This window comes from Styela clava, chromosome 8 (assembly GCF_964204865.1).
Source record: "Styela clava chromosome 8, kaStyClav1.hap1.2, whole genome shotgun sequence".
NCBI lineage: Eukaryota > Metazoa > Chordata > Ascidiacea > Stolidobranchia > Styelidae > Styela > Styela clava.
In genome coordinates this window covers 5,967,335-5,987,120 of record NC_135257.1, presented here as the reverse complement: position 1 = coordinate 5,987,120, position 19,786 = coordinate 5,967,335, and the positions used below count along the sequence as shown (strand labels likewise).

The window sequence follows — 19,786 nt, the reverse complement described above, 5'->3', positions numbered from 1 at the left end:
GGTTATCTCGTAAAGAATAAATTATGAATTTATCTGATTGGATTATATAAGTATATTGTATTCCACGATTGCTGTTATATAGACTGAATGTGATTATACGCACCTGAACCACAATTTAGATCATTGAACCCCTTCGGGAGATTGTTCGACTTCCCCAAAATTTTGTAGTTTGACAGGAATGTCGATTTTACTTTCTAATCAAAATCAAAGTCAGCTTGGTCAAAGGCCCGAAAGATTTTTACAATTGTATAAAAAAAGTCATCAACCACTTTCAGCATTCAGTCTATATAGACTTGGATTTGAACAGGCTACTTTAGGGAAATATAAGCAATAAAAAAACACTTCGATCATGTCTAAAAACTTTCGTCACATATGTAACTGATATTTAGTGCCTTTTTTTATTTAAATGCTTAACTTATAACCAGGATATATTTAGTTTAAATTACTAATAATATTATGAAATATATGAATTTCACTAGCTCTTCAATCGCAATTTATTTCTGTTTTCAAAGCAATATACAATTAGTGGTAGAATTGTATTACTACTAATAAAATATCAATCAGAATTCCTTTCAGGATAACAAAATAGAGTTATAAAATAGGTGTACTAATAATCAGAGAGAATAGTAAATTAATCATCATCTCGATAACTATGGCACGAACGTAAAAAAGTTCAAGGCAACTGAAAAGTAAGGCAAGAATCTGAACTTATTCAGTACTAGTATTAAAAAACATGGTTTTCAATCAAGAATTTTCATGTTTCTTACTTGGTCAAGCATTGTTTTAGAGTCTCCGTGAAAAAGTAATAATCTTTTTAGTAGAGAGTCAGAGTAGCTGTCCATGCTAATGAGTTAGGTCAATTTCGTTAATGGACTTCGTATTTATCATTACTTCTGAGGGCGTCATATTAGGTTTTATTGATTTTTAAGAAGAATCTCGTCATCGAAAAATGTTAATGATAGATCCTGTTACTATTAACATATAATACTTAAACGGTGAATAGATTAAGTGATGGTTTACTTGTTACGATTATAATTCAACGTTGGCCAGCTACGATTTCAAACTTGGCAAATGAAAATTGTTAACATGCCAATTTAATCCATCATTCTAAATTGTAATAGCATTGCAATAACCTGTTAACACTCTTAATTAAATTTAGATATCCGGTGGTTAGCACGTAAACAATGAACTGACTACGGTAAATTTATTGTGTTGTATTGACAGCACGGGTAACACCAGAGTGGTACGTAGTTTTGTTAATCTATTGTGGACTAATTGAATTAATTAATAGCTATCAGTTTGGGTAGAAAGGACATACAACTTAACTCTAATTAACGTTATTGAAAACTCAGCACATTGTTTCCATTATTGCCTGAAAATATTGTATATTACTTTTATGTCTAGATAATATGAATATTATATAATTCAGCAATGATGTTTAGATATACCAACCCAACTACTCGAAATTTTTTATACAAACTTTTGGTCTTATTAATTTTATTATTAAATTTGATTAATTGAAATTTCTTTGTGCGTTTTTCTTAAACGTGTAATTTAATGGAGTACATATGTCAAAACGACAATAGTATGAACTTCGTCGCATAAGCGGTTACACCGGAATTATACGAGTTTGATAAATTGTACCGATATTGGCATAATCTGGTGATTAAGCGCCTTTTGTATAGAGACAATTAACACACTTTCCGGGTGTCATTTCGTTTTAATTAACTAAAACTATGCTATTTTGAGCGAATATCAGTTTTATTATGACGTTTTTTTTTCTTGCAATAATTTCTCTAGAATTTAGGACATGTTTATGCTTGATACTAGCTGCGTTTTTTCTTCGCCATCCAAGTTCACTTTCTTCCGTTTTTCGACGATTGATAAGCAAATCGTGGTATTTTTGTTTACTGACACAACGAGATGTCTCGTTCGTTCTTTTTGAATGGCGGCGTAGGGATCAAGGTGCTATCGTTTTGAAATTTCAATTTCATAAAGAGTATACACTGAGAGAGCGTGTCATCAATATCTTCACGTTTTCTTTTATTTTTAAACCAGCGATACGATAATGTTCGCATTTGTTCTTGGTTTGTGCTTCGTGAGCGTGGTTAGAAAATGATTTGTACTTGAATAGGTTTATAAGCCGTTATAGATTTTATTATTTATTTATTTTAAATATAATACCTGTAGTCTGCATCGAAGTCGGGAAATAAGTTTGCAATATAGAGTTTGTTAGCATAATTTAATGAATTCTTTACCTATTTTCAATCTGAATTAGGTTATATACATAACTTTTCTTGAACTGAAACACTTTTAACTCTGGATGAGACCCTCAACTCCCACCGCCATGGACGAATCGGACACGCCCCGCTTCACTGTCCAGCAAATTATGCTTTTGCAAAAGTTGAAGCAGAGCGGACTGACCCGGGATCAGATACTAAAGGGACTTGAAGAAATTGACAAAATGGACGACATTCCTGTCAGGTAAGGCAAAAATTCGAAATGCTCGTTAAATAATCCCGTTATTACGTTAACATTATTTACGTTAAATTCGAATCCTTGCTTACCTGGCGGGTAGCAATAATATAAAAGTTTAACAGTTGATGCTTACCCACGTGGACGTAGTTGCGAATTAATAATATTATATTATTACTTACCTAACACTGAAATATGTTTCATTTAGCCTTCCACTTGCAACATTTCCTTCTAAACCAATGAGAAGTCCTCCACCACTGGCTCTTGCAAAACGTCCTTTCCCGATTCTTGTCAACGCTAACGGTACAAATGGAGTCCAAAATAAGAATGCGCGGGAAGAAAGCGCGCCAAGTGACCAGAAAACACCGAGTGCTAGCCCGACCTCGCCACATGTGAGTAAAGTGGTTATATTCATTAGCTAACTTGTGCGATATTTCATTATGATAATCCGGGACAAAGAGGGATCTCAGATAGTGATATTTGAGACAGGGGTGCCGCTTCATAACATGCTCCAATTATTGTGTCCCATCCTTTGTCGAATAACAAAGTTATTTCGACAACATCTTCCGCTTTAGTGCGTTCGAGGTTCCGTAATGAATTGACGTGCAGGAAGCAAATTGCTAACTGTCAAAAAAGTGTCTCGTTTCGCCCTACCGTAAGCAATTACTGGCTGATACATTTATCGTATGCTATTATGAATGATGCAAGGATAATAAAAACATCTTCCTTTGTCATTCCAGACACTTTCCTTATCTCCAGCTGCAAACGTCCCTCTGAACAGAAGTCCAAAAATAGTTACTTCCCATCCACTCCACCCTATGCACCAGGCGACACCTTTAATGTTTGGATCACATTTACAGGTATTTATTTTTAATGTAATTGAGTTGAAAGGACGTACTCAAATCGGGGCGCTTAACAAGGGAGCGTAGCTCAGCCCACACTAGTTTTATTCTCAAAAAGGATAATTACATTGATAAAGACATAAAATGTGCCAAATACCGTACCACAGTATAGCATCGAAGATGATTATAGTCGAAAATTTGTTACACTAATGAAACATTGTCCCCAGAATCACAATCAGATGGCATTACTTCATCCGAGTGGAAATTGGAATGCCGGTACATCACGAGCAATGGCTGCTGCAACAGCTGTCAGCCTCTTGCAGAATGGATTTCCTCATCATAATTTACAACACCATACTTACCCAACATTGATGAACGGCAGAACTAATCCAGGTAGGAACATTTCTATATTTAGCCGTGTACCGGCACAATAAATTCCTTATATAGCCATGTAGGTCTAGAAAGAGTATAGGTGGGTATCAAAATATAGATGATCTTTTTACCATTTGACAGAAAAGCGGAGATTTTTTTTTTCATTTTTTATTTATAACTTTTCCTGGGTTTTGTTAAAAAAAAATTATTTGCTTATAATAGATGAACTCTAGAAATAGACTATTTCGTTCTTCGCTTAACCATGGAAATAATACGCTTGAGTAATTTTAAAAATTAGTGATGCCTCGATGATTGAACTTTCATTATCTTATAACCAACCAAATGAAGATGACTCGAACAGAGCAGAAATCTAAATATATTAGCTTATCCATTTATTGCATCTTTGTCCCTCAAGGTTTAATTTTTCGTTAGTTCGGAGCAATAAAATGTAATTGGCATTAGCATGATCTGTGTGATGCCTCTATGATTTATAAATTACCTAAATTTTAAATTTGATGGAATTTGGCTGACGATGGAATAATTTGTATCAAAATATTAAAAATATTTATTTCGTTAAAAATATTTTCTACTTATTATGATCTTACGTGTATTACAATAAGCGGTAAAAGTGAAATGGAAAAATTTTCCATTTCGGATGGAAAAAATTGTTTTTTGAGCTTCTTACCCATCTTATGAATCGTATAAAAAATTTGTAACTTCAATACCCTTTGCATTTCAATTAAACGTTGATTCGGAAATTATAAGACATCAAAGAATGATCAACCAAAATTGATGCTTTCATTATCTTTAATAAATTGAAATTTATAGAAAAGAGCTTTTAACTAAAATCTTTGCAACAATCGGTACTCCTGAAGTACCGATTAAGATTGGCAATCACTACGAACGGTGTATATGGAAACCAGAAATCCCCTCGTTAATGAAAACTTGAAGCGACTATCAAACAGATGATGAGTTTTCAATCACCGTATCAACATATACCTAAAGAGTCGATAATTTCATACGACATTTTTATACGCCCCGCTTTAGGCAAGCTCAACACTTCTAAAAACCACGATTCGAGTTTTAATTTTTATAATTTACCCTATTTATTTCGTCTAATGAATAGATAGATGATCACTCACTTAAACCAAACTAAAAGAAAAAGAATCCAAGCTAATGAGGAAACCCTACTGATTAGCGTTGTTATGAATGTGACATATATTACGTCTATATGCAATGACGATGTAATATCATTACATAGACTTCAATGGTTGAGCATTACCTAATCAGGCGTCTGAAACATGAAAATTTCGACATGGGAAGAGTCATGTAAATAGGTGTATTAGCAAAATATTAGAAAATTTGAGAAACAGTTTAATATTATTTTCTAAAAATGGGGGGGGGGGGGATGGCGTTACGCTATACTAAAAAGTACAATTTTCTTGGTATTTCGAAAAAAGGTTCCTCCTACCCTGGCCAAAATGAGAGTATTACTTCTGCCTAATGATTGTCATTTCAGATTATGTCTGTTCCTTAATATACTCGAAAAATTTACTATTCAAATGAGCATTGACCTGAAAACAAAAAATCTTAACGAATTTGACAATTTTATCAATTATTCTATTACATTTCACTTTTTTTTTAATGTGCTTCAGAAACTTTGTGAACACGAAACCATTGCATGATAGGGATTAACTTGGTGCAGTCATACAGATCTAATGGCCACGCAAACGTTTCATCACAAGCAATTTAGAGCAACAACTATATATAATCTACACATCGTTAGTAGTTCACACGTTCTTTACTATGAGCCTCTATAGTATCTTAAAATTGGTTTCGACTTTTGATGGAAACTATCTTTATTCAAGGTCTTACTAACGTGTTCGGAATGTCGAATGGAAATGCTGTTGTTGAGATCGACGGTGAAAAAGTTGACATCACGGAGGAGTTGGACGATTTATTTCGACGCGATCAGGCACAAGTCAAAGAAGACATTCGAAAATTCATAAACGAACGGCACATTTCGCAATCTGCAATAGCAAAAGCTACAGGAAATGGTAAACCATAAACATAGTATATTATCTAGTTTGATCAGTCATGGCAGGAATTGAGCGAATCTTTTTCTTGTTCGATTAAATTTGATTGCCTCCTCTAGAATCGACCCCACTTAAGCACAAGGCTGTGTTACGCTTGTAAAAACTAGATTGTCTGACAGACTGCATAAAATAGGGTAGTGTAATCAATTAGCGATAGGAAGGAGTATTGCAGACACACGTGTTCCTGTATTATTGTCTTGGCGCACGAACGCTCAGAAATCGTGCCCGAACGAAATTCATTAGCACGAGCTAGCGTAAACTTTCTTGTTTCCCTTATTTCAAAGCATCACGCTTTTTCTTATATTATACGATATCGACATGCAAGCCTATGCTCTTGAATATAAAAGCACGTTGAAGTACTGTTTATATTGTTTTGTACAATCCAAAAATGGGCCAAATTACTCCATATTTCATTGTAATTAAATGAATATTTATTAAATTTTTTTAAAATTTGGGTAGATACCTGTTTATTTATTGATGAACAAGCAACATTTCTACAGCTTTATTTTTTCAATTACTTGAATTATTTAATCGAATTTTCAATAAACAAAAGCGTTATAAAGGGCAAATTGCTACTATTGATAACAGAACAAATAAAGGGTATCCTGATAAATTATTATATAAAACCACGTTTGCGATCATGATTACATGATATGCACATTATTTATAGAGACGAGTTCTCGTTCCTGTCTTTAGACTAATTAATTAACCAGACAGTTTGTGATCAGGCCACCTATCAAAAACGGCTGATCATGATATTTCACGAAATGTCATTATCTTTTTGGTTAACATTTTTGCACGCAACGTCAAATAATACCGCATGGGGATAACAGCCAAATTGAGCAAGCATGGTAAATGCAAACAATATTTAAATATCTTAACTGTATATAGTGTGAAGGTACTTGCTTTATCTAGTATTTATGCTAATCGTTGCACAGATTATGTATAAAAAATTATATAAAATTTTATTATGAATTCATTACCACAACTTCCATATTAATTTAAATATATTTTTAACAATTTGGTGTTAGTACCTATGTTTAGCATGGAATCATACAGTCTGGTAGTCAAATTGTGGTAAAATTATTCTGTGAAAAATGTCGCGGTACGAAAATTGCAACATGCAAATTTTGACAATAAACTACCGTATTTCATTAATTAAACAAATGTTTTAATCTCGAATAAAACGATTTTATTTTAATTTAACCATTTTCTTCGTATTGAACGTCATGTTCGAGTTGAATTGCCAATTATAAAATGTAGTGAATTTAAAACGTTGAAGTTCAATATCATTACTCACAACTATTGCGTTTTTATTTTGACAGCAATCAGTCAGAGTTATATATCACAATGGTTGGCTCAACCCCAAGATATTAGCGGACAAAAGAAGAAAGCCATGTATACTTGGTATCTCATTGAGAAACGAAAACCACCAGGAGTAATGAGTATGTATATTATATAATTTTCATTTTAATTATTTCTAACGCTTATTTAATAAAAATGTGTAGAAACTGCATAGTTTATCCAAAAATGTACAATTTCACATCCGAAACACAAATGAATCTTCATGCAAAAGGTGTTTATGCAAGAAACTCCTGGAATTCATTGCTTCGTATCTGTTTACGTGACAGTATTGACTAAAATTACTTCAAGTCCCGCGTTAATCGGCATTTGTGTATACATAATTTTAGTAGATCTTGGCATTTCAGTTAATTTGCTCAGGGATGAGACTTTACATCTGAGTGAGTGCGCGTGACCTTACTTTGAGTGAGTGAAAGTGAATTTTCATTATGTATACTCATAAAATTAAAAAAAAAAAAAATTCAGCATCACATAATACAGTCGACATACACATATTTTTGGATCATTAGGAATTTTTACTATATAAGGAATAGTGAACGAACTTATTTATTTTCACCTACAATGATGCATCGAAACTAATTTTATATAGTAAATAACTACTTACAAGAAAACAGTTTCATTAAATACCTCTTTTTGGTAAATTTCGTCAGTCCCACTTCACAATTGATTCTAATTTTCTAAAGAATACTTACCTTAATTAATGATTTTGCGTTTTTTGCATTTTTCAAATACAGAATATATAATCTAAAACTAATACAATTATTAGTGACGCGATAAACTAGAACAAACTATCAAGTTATCAGCGTGTTTTAAGCATGGGGTATGTGATAATGACCTTCCACGAAAACTCTGGACATATCGTCTATACTTGATCTATGAATAAACAACGATAAATGATCAAATTCAGACCGATACGCAGTGCGTGTGACAATCAGTCGTTTTTTTAACAAAGGGTATACTTAACTGGGCAGTGGTGCGATTATATGTTGATTTTCAGAGGTTAATGACGGCTAATTACTTGTTTGCGAGCCCATGCTGAAGTCATTTATATATTTATTTAGGATATTTCGTCAAATTAGACTTTACCCTGTGTTAATTGCTATTGTTAGTTAGAATTACGATAACCACACAACATTACATTGCACCTGTTTTATAACCATCGCTCAATTAGAGTTTGGCAAATAATTGACAAATGTTGTGCGACTTTTTTCGCCGACATTCCGACCTCGCTCAAATTATGGGAAGGAATGTGACACGAGTCCAAGATATAACGCCATCGGATTTCCACATTATACTTATGCTCCAATCAGTATTACTTGAAGCAATAGAAACAAAAATATTATATTTTCGTGGCGTAAGTTTAAAGTTCAAAACATTTTGGGATCGAAACCGAGTATTTTGACTTGAAAAACTATAAGAATTAGCACAAAACATATTGTTAGTTCTAAATTTTCTCAAACGTCAAGTAGGATTAGCGAGAGTCAGTTTTTCCTTGTATGATCGACGTTAGTGAATCATTTCGATTCTTATCAAAAGGAAGAGATCGAAAAATACGGGATTGATTTCGCCGGAACACATTATTGCCACTTGCTATCGCTTTCTCAGATCGTCGCAAATTTTTTACGACGTGGAAATATATGAAAATCAAGCGGAGAGAATTGGAGCGATAATGAATTAGTTATGAGCTTAAATTTATTTTCGACGAACCGCGTAAATAAGGGGTCGTCGAATACATAATGTCACTCGTTTTCATTTTATTTTATATCTTTATTGTAAGTTGAAATGCATGGGAGTTGAGAGATATGGATCTAAACTCGACTTTTGCCAAACGGCGACCCGTCACAACATATTATATCACACGACAATCGATTTATAATTGTGTACTCTTACTTCTTGTATTTTGCTCTCGTTTATACATGTTTTTAACTTCTGGATTACTTTTTCTTTGTCGGAATTGAAGGGCGTAAATAGAATTACAGTTAAGAATAAATATTGAAATTCACACTGCATAATATTGTTAGTGTAACAACAGGAATTTATAAAAATCACTCGACAAAAATTCGCTGAAGAACCAGAACTTATTAGGTGATAAAATCGCACGAATCAAATATAAATGCCCCTGAATAATGCGATAATTGGTGTTATTTTTCTGTTTTTTTTGTTTATATACTATTTGACAGGCTATGGACATTTCGTTGAGAATTGAAACCGACCACATATCCGCCAGATGTTGCGCGACCAATCTCGTAACAGACCTTTTCCGCGCAACCCCACAAGTCCCGCAAGAATTCTGCCAAGATTTGTGCATTATTTATTCCACCAAGTACACAGCCGTCACTATGCATTGTCATTACCAATTGGATAAGTATATCATTGTAAAATTCGATGACGATACCGAATGTATGAAACATCTCCGATCAAACATAATCTGTCGCTAAATTGAACCTCCGTAGCGTGTTTTAATATATAGTCAAGCTTGTTTGAAAAGTTTAATATAAAATAGAAAGGGTATCATTGATTTGTCGTGGCATATGTGGTATGTACCGTAGCGATGTTGACCACAAAATATTATCCGAGTAATCTTCTTTGCGTCCATAGCGGCCTCTTGGTCAGGAAAGTAACATCACAAAAAAATAGGCTAAATCAATGATAAATAATGCATCATGTATTCATTTTGATAAAAAGATATCGCTCAACCCCGACACTAATATTTTGAAATTTGAAACTGTCGTCTGATATTTTCGTTCTTACGCCAGTTGACAATGCATTAAAATCCCATTGCATATTTTTTTTTATATATAACAATAAATATGATATCCTAATTTAATTGCCTAAAAAACTTTGAAATGAATTCAATGTCAAATACAGTTTTTTCATATCATCCTGAAATGTAGAATCCAAGTTCAAAATCGGTCCGATCTGAAACTACAGGACATATATATCAGGTGACTCGCGTAATTTCAATTGCTCCTAAAAGATAATTTATAATAATCAATTTTACAGTCTTTATTTTTTATTATTTTGCAATGATCGCCATATTATACAGCCCATATTTTGTATATCATATATAACATTATACATATATTATACACTAACGTATAAATTACGACATCGAAAGCCGTCTGCCGTGAACTCATGAATATGTTAAAATTAACACTCGAACAATAGTAATAATAAGAAAATATTCAATGTTGCATAAGTTGGTTTGTTATGTTGATTACTATCATGGTTAGCAATTTATATTAAGAGCCCCAGGTCAGATTGAAAAGACATTTGTTGAGACTGCGGCTCACCAGCTAACATACATTTTATAACCTTTTCTGATTCCATGCGTAACTTAATGTGAATACTATAAAAAAATTGTAAATTACCCTTCGATTGTCAAGTAATGCTAATCCTCTTATGAAAACATCTTATCATATATAGGGAAATACTTTACCTCAAAACAGCACAACGTTCTGTTTATTTTTCATTCTATTGCGTTCTTTCGATCAGTTCGCAATATGTATGTAAATTTGATAATTATCTCTTTGTCGTGTATTTTTATTCAAAGAATATTTGTTAAATAAACTCGTTTTTAATTCAAGATAAGCAAACAGAAACATGAAAATATACTTGGATTTGCAAGGTATTAACTTTTCAACTTTGACACGCAAACCACATTCATTACATGGTACATTCTTATATTCAACCATGTTCATTTTCACTCATAAGAAATTTTAAATAATATCAAGAGTATCTCTCGCAAGTTCAAACCATCTCCCAGCAGAACGTTTGCAAGTAATTTTGTAGTAAATATCGAGTAGCAACCGAAGTATGATATAACAACACTAAATGAGTGATATGTTCAAGTTATGTTGTCTGAAAATTCATCAAGACATCGGCAACATGGCATTGACTATCGTAATAATTAGTATTCGAACCGCAGGTCAATTTGTGCTGGCTCGCTGATTTTAATCAAAATAATTTACAATTCAAGACCCATGGACGCATTATTGTACCAATAATGTCTCTAAATATTTGTATTTTACAGCGATCGCCTGATATTTTAATCTAAGTGACGATTTTTATAACGACACATCACTTTCAATTCATTACCACATATCATATCGTGGCACATCGTATATGCAAACCATCCATTGCAAGAACCCACAAGAACGAAGTCTATTAGTTGTGCGTCTAAGTCGCTCAAAGGTTATCAATGTCAACAGTTTTATAATAACATACATCGCGTGATAATTTGAACAATGTATATTCAAAATATGCATTGTGGAGTTTTCTATTTACATTTCGAAACCGCAGGGAAAGGTCATATCATTGAACTTGCCAATAACAGGAACTGGATGTCGAGGTGATAATTGTAATTGATTCATTACAATTAGATATGTTTGCGCTTGGGATGTAAAATAGAATTTTGTTATCATATCTTCTATATATATTTTAATTTTTTCATGCACATTTATTATACTTTCCGATTTAAAATCATTTGAAAATTTGTATGGAAATCTCAGTAGAAATTTCAGTGCCAAACCCTAGCTAACTCCATGGCAGGCATGGTCTATCGCCCAACAAAGAACATTTTGAAAAATTAAATTGGCGTCGGAAAATCCCAACTTTAACAACATAATTTTTATTGATAAATATAACGTACTTTTGATAGAAAGTTTTGCCAAAAAGATATTTATCATTCGCTTTTGGAAGTTGAAAAGTTTGGAATGTGTTAATGTGCATTGTATTTCGCCTATAAATGACGTGTTTTCCAACTGATGATGAGTCAAACTGAAGTGGAAACATTTAGAATGATTTGGTTTCATTATTTTCAATTGAAGTCTTCGACTTTTAACTCGTAAAGATCACTCTAAAAATACTGCAAATTGATACAAGAAAATTAGATTACCTCGTAGTTGTTATCATAGCAAGAATAAATATGGGAACAAAATTTAAAATAAACATCTAATTATGCAGCAAGCTCCATATCGTTTTTTCTCAATTTATTTGAAAACCGTGTCGAATCTTTCAGTGCGTTGTTACCAGGTTCCAATTTTATCTTATGTAATCAAGTAAATGCAATTTAATAATGTAGTACTTCTATATAAAATAAACATATGCGGTAATATTATACAAATACACTCATTTATCAAGTTGTGTTATGCTATCTCTCTTTATGGTGTGTGGGTGAACAATAGGGACGTGAGGATTTTGTTTGCTATTTGTGGTAATAGGAACGAAAAAAGTTTACGGACTTATTAACATTTTGGAGTCATTAAAAATGTATTTGTCTTATTTGCAATAATTCAATCAATTTAGGCAATTGTAAATTTTTTATTGAATTGGTTTGTATGTCGACTTCATGTCGCAATTTTGTGAATACCAATTGTTTATCTATATTCAAAGCACATAATGAAATAAAAAACGTAAAGCAATATGACTGATATTTTAACGTAATGTATTCAAAGTCTTAATAACCCAAAACAAACCAAACAAACTACGTATCAAATCAAGATTACAGCGTAGATTTTTATACGTACTGGATTTTCAGTAGAATTAGAATATTAATGTTGGCAAAATTTATAGCACGTATTACAGCAGCGAAAACGCTACCTGGAAATATGAGTTATTTTACTAAACATTGCTATTGAAATGCCAACCTACTAAGCATCTAAGTAACAGTTTAACTGAGAATAACACACTAATGATCATCAGGTACAAGACAAAGAAATATGACCTATGGCGACCTACAATAATTTGCCATCGAATAATATATTAAGTGACAGCTTAATTAATGGCTATTCACGTTTCATGACAACATACACAAATATACTGCAGCCATTTTGTATATCTTCTCTTGGTCGTTATACTGTACTCGTAAATATGCCCTTACCTTAACCATTTTTATATCATCCTTACTCATATCTAGAACGCCACAAATCGCGCATTTGAACTATATAAATAAAATATAAACAGAATATTGATTCAGTAAACAAATTGTACTTATTACAGTAGTATTATTGCAGTAGTATTATTGCATTGTACCCAATAACAATCTAACTACTAAATTTCAACAGGCGTCACGTTAGCGAGCGGGTTAACTCACCTGGTGGCGTATTAACCACAGAATGAGCGTAATCACAGTATTTATACTGATCATACTTTGGAGTGGTTTAGATTTGAATATTTTGATGAGAGTTAGACAATAATTATAATTGAAATACATTTTGTTGTTTCAGCCATGAATTCAGGCGCACCCATAATATTTCGAAATGAGATGGAACAGGACTACGCACCTCCAATATGTCTGAAAACAAAACGTGGGGCAAGGTAAGGAGTTGAACTATAAAATGCTTTCATTTCAGTAGGATATGACATATTTGAACTCAGACTCATTTTAATATATTGAAAGTCTAACTCGATCCAGTAATTAGTGACGTAATTAGCTGTGAAATGTAAAGTTCTAAACGATATGTCATTTAGGAAATGACGCGCTGTCTCTTGCGATCAAATTTTCATTACAAAAGAGATGCGTGATTAAGATACAAGCAGGTCCACAAGACCTCGTCTAATAGTAGACCTTGTCTAATGATACATTTTTAAATTTTAGATTCACATGGCCAAAAGAATGTTTGACAATTTTAGAAAATTACTACAATTCGAATCCATATCCAGATGAATCAAAGAGAGAAGAAATCGCAGCCGCTTGTAATTCTATAATACAAACGCATAAAGCAGGTAACTAGATGCTCAAACTAATATGTTTTATTTCTAAACAAATAAAAGTCTAAATGGTTTTTCAAGTCCCAATACCACGGATGGACGGAAAAACAACAACGCACGTAATCACATGCCGTAAATGCTGAATTTAGCACATAATTTGTTGGTAACAAAATGTAATAGGTGTCTTGTCAAAGACTGATGAGATAGATGGACGTCAATAATTTGAAACTTCATTATCCATGACTCAGAATAGAAATTAGCTTTAACACAGAATAGAGTGTCTTGTGAGAGTCAATGCCAAAAAGACTGAAACTAATAATACAATGACCAAATGGAATTGCATATAAATTTAGTATATTTTTCACTTTTATAGGTATGATGATAACCGACTTAGACAAAGTTACCACGGTTAAAGTTTACAACTGGTTTGCAAACAGAAGAAAAGATGACAAAAGAAGAAAGCATATCGGTATGCAAATTCATTATTTGGTTCCATTACATTTGAACCCACGTACATTTGAACCCACGATAATTGCACCTGCATACTATTGCACCTATGTAATTTTGTTTTTGTTTTATGGATATTTGAACCCATACTAACCCTAACCCATAGGTTTTAGCACCCGCATATAGATTGTACCCGCGGATATACACATGGGTTCAAATGCACGATCACCTTATTATTCTGATGTTTAGCATGTACTCATTATGAATTTACACAAAACTATTGTAGTTTGAAAAAGCGTTTATGGAAATCAACTAATCAAAATTACTTTATCATACTACGTCATGTTGTAGCGAAGTAATTCAGATTATCAGTTGGAACCGAAAACATTTTAAAATACCTGATTATTTATTATTAATACATGAATTTTTTTTTTATCTAATCTCCATGTTATTAGTGTAATTCTGAAAGCAAGATTTCTTGCAGTCATGTTAAATATCTTGTTACCTAATTCAATCTTCATTCTAGAGCATATCGAAGCCTTGGATCATCATCAACAGTATATGACCAACCCTGCACACAGGAGCAACACGGTGTCACCGAGCAGCTCAAATCATTCGAGCGAGAGCCCACGTGTTCACGAAGTTACAGATCATCAAGCGATGGCAGAAAAAGTAAGTTCTTCCCAAGGTGTGGTTTATTTCATTCAAGCCTATATAATCGCTTTCAAAATCGATATTTTGTTTATCAGTACGTTGAATTATGTTTTGCTTCGATTCGTGTTTTCTTGCGAACAATCAGCTCAATTTCCCTGATTCCATGGGTGGTTGTGGAAGTTTCACTTTTAAATAAGCCCGTTTTCATGACTTTTGAGCAAATTTTTAAAGAATAAACGCATGTTAGTAAAAGGATGATATAATTTGTACAGAGCAAAGGCAGACAACATTAAATTACATTTTTAATCACTGTTTCTCAAATAATGAAATGATATTTGATATACTTTTTTGATCAGTTGTACAAGCAGGACTGTAACTTCGTCGTTTTATACATTCGTTAAACATTCAGTGTTTAATAAAATGCACGTTTTGTCGTTAAGGTTCAGTCTGATATACTAGCTATGCGAAAGAAAGAAGAGCAGATGGCACTCGCATTGCAAATGGCAGCTGTCAACCACTCGATACTTGCACTCGTCAACCAACATCGTGAAATAGTCAATGTCAATCGAGACGACGACTCTAACACACCGCTTGGTGGCAGAGAAAGCGAGCGTGACGAAAACGAAGACAACGAAAGTGTTGGAGGCGGGAGTAGCCATGGCAACATTGAGAATCACGCTCAGGATCATCAACGCCACGAGAGCGAAGGAGACGTCAGCGAGAATAATTCAACGTCCAGTGCGATGGAAATTCATCGGGAAAACAGCAACACAGCCATGACCCAATCACCAATTCAAGCAAGGACCTAATACAAGTCGAACCCATACATACTTATTTGACTGAAAAACAAACTGCCGAACGAAAACACTGTTTGAAAATGGTAAAATTTACAGTTTTCGGTAAATAACGAATGATTTATATCATAAGCGCACCCATGGTTTACAACTAGACCGTGCCTACAACATATCATACAGCGTAATCGCTGCAAACTTTCACGAAGTCCAGCAATTTTTGTAAAGTATTGACCGACATATTATACTGATTTGAATCGAAAATCGAAAACTGGTAAATTTCACTATTTCCCAATAGCACTTTAGATAATATTTGTACATATCACCTAGCTATTTTGTTCAAAACAGTAGTAGGCTTATTTGAGACTCACGGTACAGCCCATAGTGGCATTTTACTTTTGTATTTATTACAGGGAAAATAAAAGCATTTACTAAATTTTGTAATATTGTAGCAAAATGATTTAAACAAAAGAGCTGTGTACATTTTTGTATTTCAATTTTTATGTATTACGTTTGATCCTGGAATCCCAACAAGTTTCAATGTTGATTCAGATTAAATTCGTGTGAAACAGAAAATCAACCATTGCTTGACTATTTTTTTCTGCAGAATGCGCAATTGGAATTGTTGTTGTCGATCACTCTTACTCGTTTATTATAATATTACTATTGAATTGACGAAACTTAATTTTAAAAGTAAAAATGTCCTATCTCCCCATGGTTTACTCACTTCTATATTACTTTTTGTCTTGCTCCCATTGTTTCTATATTGTAGTTTTAAATATATGACCAATTAGTATTATAAAGTATAAATGCAACGCTTGCCCTACTGCCATACATATACAATCGCACTATTCATGTTTTTGGTTAGAAAATTATTCATTTTTCCTTTATTTTAACGTTATAGTATTAAAAAAGTAAACTTTTGAAATGATATACTGCCCAAATAACAATGGTTTGTTTGTCTTTAGTATATGCGCTTGTTGATATATATTCCACCAGTATATTTAAAGTAATCATTTTGTTGATGAATGATATTAGATAGGAATAAAATTTAGAAATTTTTCCCGGAAACTAAAAAAGTTTTTTTTGTCTGAAAACATTCAATACGTTTGAAAATTATTTAATTCAAATTAATACAAAGAAATAATTTATAATCAATACCAGTTTCGTATGAAAAGGCTATTTTTAAATTAAAATTATAAAGAAGTACATTGACATTTCATTTATGCCTTTTCAGAAACTCAAGTTTAATGATTTAGTTTCAAAATGACAATGTACATTATTACATTATTATTGTACAAACATGATATTATGTTATCATTTAAATAGCCCGATCAATCAACAACCTATACGGTGGACCCAGCAAAATCTTGTCCTATTTAGTCTCTAATAAAGAACATGGTCGACAAGTATTTAAACGTAAATTTATATTTGACATAATATACATCTCGAATACGGTCTGCCATCTATGTGCATTAAAAACCGAAAATTATTTTATATTCTTTTCATGCTCAACTCTGATTGATGAATTGAAAAGTTTTAGTGTTGTATATAAGATCAGAATTTTTTTTTTGAATCTTTTTTTTCGTTCGACGCGTGCTCTTTCATTTCATACCAACAAGCATGAAATTTTCCACGGGAGATTTTTTTTTGTAATTTAAAGAAAGTAAAAAACTCCAGCTCTGACGTTTGAAATCGGCTAATATAAAAATTAAAAACGATGCGCATTTTTTCGGTATACTACACACTTTTGTGGAAGTCTTTTTAGGTTTTTTTTGATTGCACTGTTTTCCGAGCTAATATCATTAAAGATAACTGCGCATTTTCAAGAATAGTGTTCTAAATGAACATATCTTTAGAAGAAGACATTTCCAACGGTGCTATTGCGGTGCCAAGCACCTATTACTTATTATCCAATAATAAATACGAACAATTTTACTTTATTATTATGTTTTCTGATTTTTTTTTCATTATAAATATCTTATGATGAATGATATGATATTATTATTCTATGGAAGATGCCTTTTGTTTTTTTTTCGTTCCTAGTTTCACGTTTTTCATTTTCATCAGATCAAGTTCGACCAAGCATATGCTATATTTAATGGAACTTTCAATATGGATAAAAGAGATTTATTTATGATTTATGCTTGGACGTGCTTATTATTATGATAATACCTTCCTAAAGTGTTCTTGTTATCTATGATGTTGTAATAATTAATGTTGTGTTTTGCGCTTATTTTCCCCATTTATTATTTAACGTCAAGGCCTATCGTTATTGGGATTATCATGATAAATAGTAGTTATGTTCATATTATTATTGTTTATATTACTGATATGTTTATTTTATTTAAAATTTATGTGTTGTTGTCATTGGACATGTACGCAGAAATAAGACAGATACAGTATTGTAAGTTTGTTTGTTGAAAATAAAATTTGTGTCAAAAAATTAAAAGTTTGATTTTTTGTTCCGAGTGTATATCATACGTCGCTTTATGATAATATTAGATATAAATATCACCCAAAGATAAAATGAACTGCGACTCAATTTTTGGACTTTTTTTTTAATATGTGAGAAACGCTAGCAATAGTTTTTGCTAGCGTACCTTTCTCGTGAAACATCAGTTTTGACAAGAATTAATGTCCTTGATTAAATCATTAGCCTAACAAAAATCATATTTACACGCCACAAGCATGCCTCAATCCAGATAGTAGCCAAAAGTTGTATCGAAAAATCACTGCTCATTGCAAAACGAACTGACTAGAATATTTACAACTCAGCGAAGGGAAAGTTTTCCTATTATGTATTACGAGAAGTGAAAATGCAAAATGGGACGCCACCACACATGATGTGACGTTACGGTACCAGAATCGATCGCATTAATAGCTCGATGATCATACAGCACTGCACATAAATCACGTTAAAAAATGTCTACAATAACAGACCATATCATAGTGGCCACCGAAAATGAAATACAAATTTCACACAATGATTCACTGGCTTTTTTCCTCGAGCTAACATCATCTTTTGAAGTTTTCCGAATAGTGTTGAAGCGTAGAAACAATCGGGTCCTATGCTGTATAGTCTCACTTTTTGAAACCAGTCTTAAGTATCACATGTATAGCATATTGACCAGCTGGTTGTTTTGGGGTTATGGAAATTTGTTCTTCTCCGTAACTAGTGAACCAAACTATTTCAAAATTTCACTCCCAGAAGATCGAAAGTCGCTGGAATTCTATCAATTTTATATATATATTTTTTTTTTTTGAGTTATATGTGGCTCGATATTTCAACCCAAACTTTTACGCCACCGGGTGTCATAACGTCAGGCCAACCCACCTTCTTTTTGCAAAACGGATACTCGCTAAGACCTTACCATTACAGATATGAAATTCTAAGTCGGTGGGTAGTCGATTGCCTTTGTGTTAGTACGTTTGAGTATTATTTTCTGATACTACCCACTATTTCTCCTCAAATTTTGCTATTTTTCATATTTCACAGTCACATCCTCATATGAATTCTGGTAATATTTGGCTGACATTGCCATGGTTATTTGACATTCGTTTTCGTGTATTTGAACTTTGCCATTTTGTGTCCTCAGTTTAGTTTTTTTTTTCTTCCTTACATAGAGTAAGGCCAATATTTAAAAATAGCAACAATAAATAATGCTCAGAATGTAGGCCAATTTCTTCCTAACTGAAGCAGCATAATTGTGGATGAGGTATTATATAAAGGAATGCTGGATTTGTGCCCTGAAATTAATCTGATTCATAACTTTGATTACAAATAAACCTTTCTTCTAGCCACGCGAGTCCAAATATAACTTGATTTATTTAGGATGAAATTGGCGAGTTTGTCTGTTGAACTTCGATATCCTGCATTGAAAAGAAAAAAAAATGTGCTGTTAAATCATGAATCCTTAAAGCACTATGAATTTTGAGGTGTTACTTTGTGATTATCTGGCTGGTCGATATCAATATGGTGAAGTGAGTTCCCAACGTTTTTCAGTTGTTACCCGTCCACTACGGAATTGTAAAG

General features: G+C 32.7%; 1 protein-coding gene across 1 annotated transcript; it reads left to right on the top strand.

Annotated features, from left to right (window-relative positions):
* The first annotated feature begins 2,278 nt into the window (after window positions 1-2,278).
* LOC120346312 (homeobox-containing protein 1-like) lies at window positions 2,279-18,208 on the top strand. The gene is made up of 11 exons (XM_039416021.2): window positions 2,279-2,484; window positions 2,684-2,867; window positions 3,216-3,335; window positions 3,545-3,710; window positions 5,558-5,746; window positions 7,111-7,230; window positions 13,375-13,465; window positions 13,746-13,873; window positions 14,232-14,327; window positions 14,832-14,977; window positions 15,400-18,208. The coding sequence occupies exons 1-11, from the start codon at window positions 2,324-2,326 to the stop codon at window positions 15,766-15,768; spliced, it is 1,770 nt and encodes a 589-aa protein (XP_039271955.2). The 5' UTR covers window positions 2,279-2,323; the 3' UTR covers window positions 15,769-18,208.
* Window positions 18,209-19,786: the final 1,578 nt, after the last annotated feature.